The following is a 7,368-nucleotide window of genomic DNA, read 5'->3' as shown; positions in this document are numbered from 1 at the left end:
GGAAAATCCCATCTGGAATGGGAAAATCCCATCTGGAATGGGAAAACCAAACCTGGAATGGGAAAAATCCAATCTGGAATGGGAAAACCTGACCTGGAATAGGAAAATCCAACCTGGAATGGGAAAATCCAATCTGGAATGGGAAAATCCAATCTGGAATGGGAAAATCTGACCTGGAATGGAAAAATCCAATCTGGAATGGGAAAAATCCAATCTGGAATGGGAAAACCTGACCTGGAATGGGAAAATCCAATCTGGAATGGGAAAACCCGACCTGGAATGGGAAAATCCAACCTGGAATGGGAAAATCCAATCTGGAATGGGAAAATCCCATCTGGAATGGGGAAAACCCAACCTGGAATGGGAAAATCCCATCTGGAATGGGAAAACCAAACCTGGAATGGGAAAATCCAATCTGGAATGGGAAAAATCCCATCTGGAATGGGAAAATCCAACCTGGAATGGGAAAAATCCAACCTGGAATGGGAAAATCCCATCTGGAATGGGAAAAATCCCATCTGGAATGGGAAAATCCAACCTGGAATGGGAAAAATCCCATCTGGAATGGGAAAATCCCATCTGGAATGGGAAAATCCAACCTGGAATGGGAAAATCCAATCTGGAATGGGAAAATCCCATCTGGAATGGGAAAATCCCATCTGGAATGGGAAAACCAAACCTGGAATGGGAAAAATCCAATCTGGAATGGGAAAACCTGACCTGGAATAGGAAAATCCAACCTGGAATGGGAAAATCCAATCTGGAATGGGAAAATCTGACCTGGAATGGAAAAATCCAATCTGGAATGGGAAAAATCCAATCTGGAATGGGAAAACCTGACCTGGAATGGGAAAATCCAATCTGGAATGGGAAAACCCGACCTGGAATGGGAAAATCCAACCTGGAATGGGAAAATCCAATCTGGAATGGGAAAATCCCATCTGGAATGGGGAAAACCCAACCTGGAATGGGAAAATCCCATCTGGAATGGGAAAATCCAACCTGGAATGGGAAAACCAAACCTGGAATGGGAAAATCCAACCTGGAATGGGAAAAATCCAATCTGGAATGGGAAAAATCCAACCTGGAATGGGAAAATCCCATCTGGAATGGGAAAATCCAACCTGGAATGGGAAAATCCCAACCTGGAATGGGAAAATCCAACCTGGAATGGGAAAAATCCAACCTGGAATGGGAAAATCCCATCTGGAATGGGAAAAATCCCATCTGGAATGGGAAAAATCCCATCTGGAATGGGAAAAATCCAACCTGGAATGGGAAAATCCAACCTGGAATGGGAAAAATCCAATCTGGAATGGGAAAAATCCAACCTGGAATGGGAAAATCCCATCTGGAATGGGAAAATCCAACCTGGAATGGGAAAATCCCAACCTGGAATGGGAAAATCCAACCTGGAATGGGAAAAATCCAACCTGGAATGGGAAAATCCCATCTGGAATGGGAAAAATCCCATCTGGAATGGGAAAATCCCATCTGGAATGGGAAAACCCAACCTGGAATGGGAAAATCCAATCTGGAATGGGAAAATCCAATCTGGAATGGGAAAACCCAACCTGGAATGGGAAAATCCAATCTGGAATGGGAAAATCCAATCTGGAATGGGAAAACCCAACCTGGAATGGGAAAATCCCATCTGGAATGGGAAAATCCAATCTGGAATGGGAAAACCCAACCTGGAATGGGAAAATCCCATCTGGAATGGGAAAATCCAACCTGGAATGGGAAAAATCCAATCTGGAATGGGAAAATCCAATCTGGAATGGGAAAATCTGACTTGGAATGGGAAAATCCAACCTGGAATGGGAAAATCCAATCTGGAATGGGAAAATCCAACCTGGAATGGGAAAATCCAATCTGGAATGGGAAAATCCCATCTGGAATGGGAAAATCCAATCTGGAATGGGAAAATCCAATCTGGAATGGGAAAACCAAACCTGGAATGGGAAAATCTGACCTGGAATGGGAAAATCCCAATCTGGAGGGGGAAAACCCAACCTGGAGGGACAAAAATCCCACCTGGAATGGGAAAATCCCACCTGGAATGGGAAAACCCCGCCAGCAGAAGCTCCTCATTCCCTGGGTTTGGTTTTCCTGCTTGCAGTGCTGAGTGGGAAGGGTGGAAACCTCCCTGCTCCAGCTGGGAACGGCTTTGCAAAATAAATTCCATCCTTTGGATGCTCCTGTGGGAGATCAGGAGGGATTTTGGGGATCCTGGATGGGCAAATTCAAATTCAGGCTCCATTTCCCATTTGGGAATGGCTCTTGCAAACCAAACTCCATGCTTGAACCTCTTGGATGATCAGGAGGGATTTTTGGGATCCTGGATGTGCAAATTCAAGTTTCAGGCTCCATGTCCCATTTGGGAATGGATCTTGCAAACCAAATTCCATCCTTTAACTGCTCCCTTGGGAGATCAGGGGGGATTTTTGGGGTCCTGAGTGTGCAAATTCAAATTCCAGGCTCCATTTCCCGTTTGGGATTTGCTGTTCCCAAACCAAATTCCATCCTTTAGCTGCTCCCTTGGAACTTCAGCAGCCAGGGAGGGATTTTTGGGATCCTGGATGTGCAAATTCAAATTCAGGCTCCATTTCCCATTTGGGGATGGCTCTTGGAAACCAAATTCCATCTTTTGGCTGCTCCCTTTGGAGATCAGGAGGGATTTTTGGGACCCTGGATGTGAAAATTCCAGTTCCAGGCTCCATTTCCCCTTTGAATCCGGGATCAATTCCATCCTTCCCAAACCAAATTCCATCCCTCAGCTGCTCCCTTGGGACATCAGCGGCCAAGGGGGGATTTTTGGGATCCTGGATGTGCAAATTCAAATTCAGGCTCCATTTCCCCTTTGAATCCAGGGATCAATTCCATCCTTCCCAAACCAAATTCCATCCCTCAGCTGCTCCCTTGCGAGATCAGCAGCCAAGGAGGGATTTTTGGGATTCTGGATGTTCAAATTCAAATTCAGGCTCCATTTCCCATTTGAGGATGGCTCTTGCAAACCAAATTCCATCTTTTGGCTGCTCCCTTTGGAGATCAGGAGGGAATTTTGGGACCCTGGATGTGGAAATTCCAGTTCCAGAGTCCATTTCCCATTTGTGAATGGCTCTTCCCAAACCAAATTCCATCCTCCAGCTGCTCCCTTTGGAGACCAGGAGGGAATTTTGGGACCCTGGATGTGCAAATTCAAATTCAGGCTCCATTTCCCATTTGAATCCAGGATCAATTCCATCCTTCAGCCTCTCCCTTGGAATTTCAGCAGCCAAGGAGGGAGTTGTGGGATCCTGGATGTGCAAATTCAAATTCCAGGCTCCATGTCCCCATGGAAATTTCTCTTCCCAAACCAAATTCCATCTTTTGGCTGCTCCCTTTGGAGATCAGGAGGGATTTTTGGGACCCTGGATGTGCAAATTCCAGTTCCAGGGATCAATTCCATTTTTCCCAAACCCAATTCCATCCCTCAGCCGCTGCCTTGGGACATCAGCAGCCAAGGGGGGATTTTTGGGATCCTGGATGTGCAAATTCCAGTTCCAGGGATCAATTCCATCCTTCCCAAGCCAAATTCCATCGTTTAGCTCCTCCCATGGAATTTCAGCAGCCAGGGAGGGATTGTTGGGATGCAGTTCCAGATCCACGTCCCCCCTCCTTGGGATGTCCCCTGGCATCTCTGGGGCTGTCCCATCACCCAGGTCTGGTTTTTGGGGTGACCCCGAACACATCTCACCCTTTCCCGTGGTTTTTGGGGTGACCCTGAGCAGTTTTCACCCTTTCCCCACAATTTTAGGAGCAGGAAAATGCAGGATCCCCCTCGGGGGTGCCACGTGTGCCTTGTGGGAGCAATCCCAGTGTGAAATTTGCTTTTTGCTGCCTTTTTGTTGTGTCTTAACCCAATAAATCCCTGCACCAAAAGTTCCCTGTGCCTTAAAAGTGGGAAAATCGCTCTGGATGCTCCTGCCCTCGGCGGGGTTGGAGCTCTCAGAGCTGAAGTTTTTCCTTGAGAAGCCGGAGAGAGCCAGGAGAGCCCGGAAAACTCCTGGAGATGGGATTGGGGGGATTTAATGTGGGGAAATGCGGGATAATCCCAGCTTTTGGTGCTGCTCCCTCCTCCTCCTCTTGTGGGTGCTCCGGGGGTGTTTGTGCCTCGGGGGGGCTCAGCTGCTCCTCGGAGTAACCTGGGAGTAGGGACAGAAGTGCTGAGGGTGGGGTGTGGGGAAGGGGTTGGGATCCTGGCACAGGGGGAGATCCCGAGGGGTGGGAGCAAAAATCAGCCGGGATCTGCTGGGAATGCGCTGCTGATCGGGCTGGGAGGGGGAAATCCGGCTGGGAAACGGAAAATGCAGGCTGGGAAACGGAAAATGCAGGCTGGGAAATGGAAAATCCATGTTGGGAAATGGAAAATGCAGTCTGGAAAAAAGAAAAGGCATTTTGGAAAAAGGGAAATGCAGGCTGGGAAATGGAAAATGCAGGCTGGGAAACGGAAAATGCAGGCTGGGAAATGGAAAATGCAGGCTGGAAAAAGGAAAATCCATGTTGGGAAATGGAAAATCCATGTTGGGAAAAGGAAAATCCATGTTGGGAAATGGAAAATGCATTTTGGGAAATGGAAAATGCAGTCTGGGAAATGGAAAATGCAGTCTGGGAAATGGAAAATGCATTTTGGGAAAAGGAATGTACAGTCTGGGAAATGGACAATCCATGTTGGGAAATGGAAAATGCAGTCTGGAAAAAGGAAAATCCATGTTGGGAAAAGGAAAATGCAGTCTGGGAAATGGAAAATGCAGTCTGGGAAATGGAAAATCAATGTTGGGCAATGGAAAATCCATGTTGGGAAATGGAAAATCCATGTTGGGAAAAGGAAAATGCATTCTGGAAAAAGGAAAAGGCATTTTGGACAAAGGAAAATGCAGTCTGGAAAAAGGAAAAGGCATTTTGGGAAAAGGAAAATGCAGTCTGGGAAAAGGAATGTACAGTCTGGGAAATGGAAAATCCATGTTGGGAAAAGGAAAATGCAGGCTGGGAAAAGGGAAATGCATTATGGGAAAAGGAAAAGGCATTTTGGGAAATGGAAAATCCATGTTGGGAAATGGAAAATGCATTCTGGGAAATGGAAAAGGAATGTTGGGAAATGGAAAATGCAGTCTGGAAAAAGGAAAATGCAGTCTGGGAAATGGAAAATCCATGTTGGGAAAAGGAAAATGCAGTCTGGAAAAAGGAAAATGCATTATGGGAAAAGGAAAAGGCATTTTGGAAAAAGGGAAATGCAGTCTGGAAAAAGGAAAAGGCAATTTGGGAGGAGGAAGATCCCTTCTGGAAAAAGGGAAATGCATTTTGGAGAAAGGAAGATGCACTTTGGAAAATGGAAAATCTATTTTGGGAAAATGGAAAATCCGTTTTGGAAAAGGAAAATACGTTTCGGGAGGAGGAAAATCCATTCTGGAAAAAGGAAAATCCTTTTTGGAAAAAAAGAAAATCCATTATGGGAAAAGGAAAATCCATTATGGGAGGAGGAAAATGCATTTTAGAGAAAGGAAGATCCATCCTAGGGGGAGGAAAATCCATTCTGGAAAAAGAAAAGGCCATTTTGGAAAAAGGAAAATCCATTACGAAAAAAGGAAAATCCATTCTGGAAAAAAAGGAAAATCAATTTTGGAAAAGGGAAAATCCATTATGGGAAAAGGAAAATCCATTTTAGGAGGAGGAAAATCCTGGGAGGGGGAAAATCCATTTTGGGAGCAGGAAAATCCCTTCTGGGAAAAGGAAAATCCCCGTGGATCCCCTGGGTCCCCACCAAACCCAGTGCAGAGCTCTCACCCGCAACAGGAATGTTCCCAATTCTGCAGCTGCTGCTGGATCCGCAGGGAAATCCCAAATCCCAAATCTCCAAATCCCCAAATCCCAAATCCCAAATCCCCAATCCCAAATCCCAAACCCCCAATCCCAAATCCCCAATCCCAAATCCCCAAATCCCCAATCTCCAATCCCCAATCTCCAATCCCCAAATCCCAAATCCCCAAATCCCCAAATCCCAAATCCCCAATCCCAAATCCCCAAATCCCCAATCTCCAATCCCCAATCTCCAGTCCCCAAATCCCAAATCCCCAAATCCCCAAATCCCAAATCCCCAAATCCCCAAACCCCAAATCCCCAAATCCCCAATCTCCAATCCCCAAATCCGAAATCCCCAAATCCCCAAATCCCCAATCCCAAATCCCCAATCTCCAATCCCCAATCCCCAAATCCCCAAATCCCCAAATCCCAAATCCCCAAATCCCCAAATCCCCAATCCCAAATCCCAAATCCCCAAATCCCAAATCCCCAAATCCCAAATCCCCAAATCCCCAATCCTCAAATCCCAAATCCCAAATCCCCAAATCCCAAATCCTCAAATCCCAAATCCCAAATCCCAAATCCCCAAATCCCCAATCCCCAAATCCCAAATCCCCAAATCCCAAATCCCCAAACCCCCAAAATCCCAAATCCCCAAACCCCAAATCCCCAAATCCCCAATCCCCAAATCCCAAATCCCCAAATCCCAAATCCCCAAACCCCCAAAATCCCAAATCCCCAAATCCCCAATCCCAAATCCCCAAATCCCCAAATCCCCAAATCCCAAATCCCCAAATCCCAAACCCCAAATCCCAAATCCCCAAATCCCCAAATCCCAAATCCCCAAATCCCCAAATCCCCAAATCCCAAATCCCCAAATCCCAAATCCCCAAATCCCCAAATCCCAAATCCCCAATCCCCAAATCCCAAATCCCCAATCCTCAAATCCCAAATCCCCAAATCCCCAAATCCCCAAATCCCAAATCCCAAATCCCCAAATCCCAAATCCCCAAATCCCCAAACCCCAAATCCCCAAATCCCAAATCCCAAATTCCAAATCCTCAAATCCCAAATCCCCAAATCCCCAAATCCCAAATCCCCAAATCCCAAATCCCCAATCCCAAAATCCCAAATCCCCAAATCCCAAATCCCAAATCCCCAAATCCCAAATCCCCAATCCCAAATCCCAAATCCCCAAATCCCCAATCCCAAATCCCCAAATCCCAAATCCCCAATCCCAAAATCCCAAATCCCCAAATCCCAAATCCCCAAATCCCCAAATCCCAAATCCCCAAATCCCAAATCCCCAAATCCCCAAATCCCAAATCCCAAATCCCAAATCCCCAAATCCCCAAATCCCAAATTCCAAATCCTCAAATCCCCAAATCCCCAAATCCCGAATCCCAAATCCCAAATCCCCAAATCCCAAATCCCCAAATCCCCAATCCTCAAATCCCAAATCCCAAATCCCCAAATCCCAAATCCCCAATCCCCAATCCCCAATCCCAAATCCCCAAATCCCAAATC

At 46.4% G+C, this 7,368-nt stretch overlaps 2 protein-coding genes across 6 annotated transcripts; both read left to right on the top strand.

Annotated features, from left to right (window-relative positions):
- The first annotated feature begins 1,668 nt into the window (after positions 1-1,668).
- LOC132085483 (uncharacterized) lies at positions 1,669-3,924 on the top strand. 3 transcript variants are annotated; one of them, XR_009420228.1, is made up of 5 exons: positions 1,669-1,775; positions 1,956-2,425; positions 2,549-2,716; positions 2,850-3,233; positions 3,438-3,924. XR_009420228.1 is itself a non-coding variant. In XM_059490962.1 (4 exons), exons 1-4 carry the CDS (start codon positions 1,680-1,682, stop codon positions 3,115-3,117), a joined length of 1,002 nt encoding a protein of 333 aa, XP_059346945.1. In that variant the 5' UTR covers positions 1,669-1,679; the 3' UTR covers positions 3,118-3,924. The 3 variants fall into 3 exon arrangements, 2 of the variants coding, with proteins under 2 accessions (XP_059346945.1, XP_059346946.1); XM_059490962.1 differs by having other exon boundaries at positions 2,850-3,924; XM_059490963.1 differs by lacking the exon at positions 1,669-1,775 and having other exon boundaries at positions 1,949-2,425; positions 3,212-3,924.
- A 400-nt stretch (positions 3,925-4,324) lies between these two features.
- LOC132085491 (golgin subfamily A member 6-like protein 6) lies at positions 4,325-5,909 on the top strand. 3 transcript variants are annotated; one of them, XM_059490970.1, is made up of 2 exons: positions 4,325-4,712; positions 4,776-5,909. In XM_059490970.1, exons 1-2 carry the CDS (start codon positions 4,385-4,387, stop codon positions 5,705-5,707), a joined length of 1,260 nt encoding a protein of 419 aa, XP_059346953.1. In that variant the 5' UTR covers positions 4,325-4,384; the 3' UTR covers positions 5,708-5,909. The 3 variants fall into 3 exon arrangements, with proteins under 3 accessions (XP_059346953.1, XP_059346954.1, XP_059346955.1); XM_059490971.1 differs by having other exon boundaries at positions 4,325-4,921; positions 4,986-5,909; XM_059490972.1 differs by having other exon boundaries at positions 4,325-5,006; positions 5,154-5,909.
- Positions 5,910-7,368: the final 1,459 nt, after the last annotated feature.

This window comes from Ammospiza nelsoni, chromosome 30 (genome assembly GCF_027579445.1).
Source record: "Ammospiza nelsoni isolate bAmmNel1 chromosome 30, bAmmNel1.pri, whole genome shotgun sequence".
Lineage (NCBI taxonomy): Eukaryota > Metazoa > Chordata > Aves > Passeriformes > Passerellidae > Ammospiza > Ammospiza nelsoni.
Note: the sequence above shows the minus strand (reverse complement) of the source record. Positions and strands in the feature narration are given on the sequence as shown.

Excerpts from the sequence above, each read along its gene's own strand:
- LOC132085483 (XM_059490962.1), top strand. The coding sequence starts at position 1,680 with ATGGGAAAACCCAACCTGGAATGGGAAAATCCCATCTGGAATGGGAAA. Across the intron at positions 2,426-2,548 it reads TTCCATCCTTTAACTGCTCC|TTCAGCAGCCAGGGAGGGAT; the intron begins CTTGGGAGATCA and ends CTCCCTTGGAAC. Across the intron at positions 2,717-2,849 it reads TGTGAAAATTCCAGTTCCAG|GCTCCATTTCCCCTTTGAAT; the intron begins GCTCCATTTCCC and ends ATTCAAATTCAG.
- LOC132085491 (XM_059490970.1), top strand. The coding sequence starts at position 4,385 with ATGGAAAATCCATGTTGGGAAATGGAAAATGCAGTCTGGAAAAAAGAA. Across the intron at positions 4,713-4,775 it reads CTGGGAAATGGACAATCCAT|TCTGGGAAATGGAAAATGCA; the intron begins GTTGGGAAATGG and ends AGGAAAATGCAG.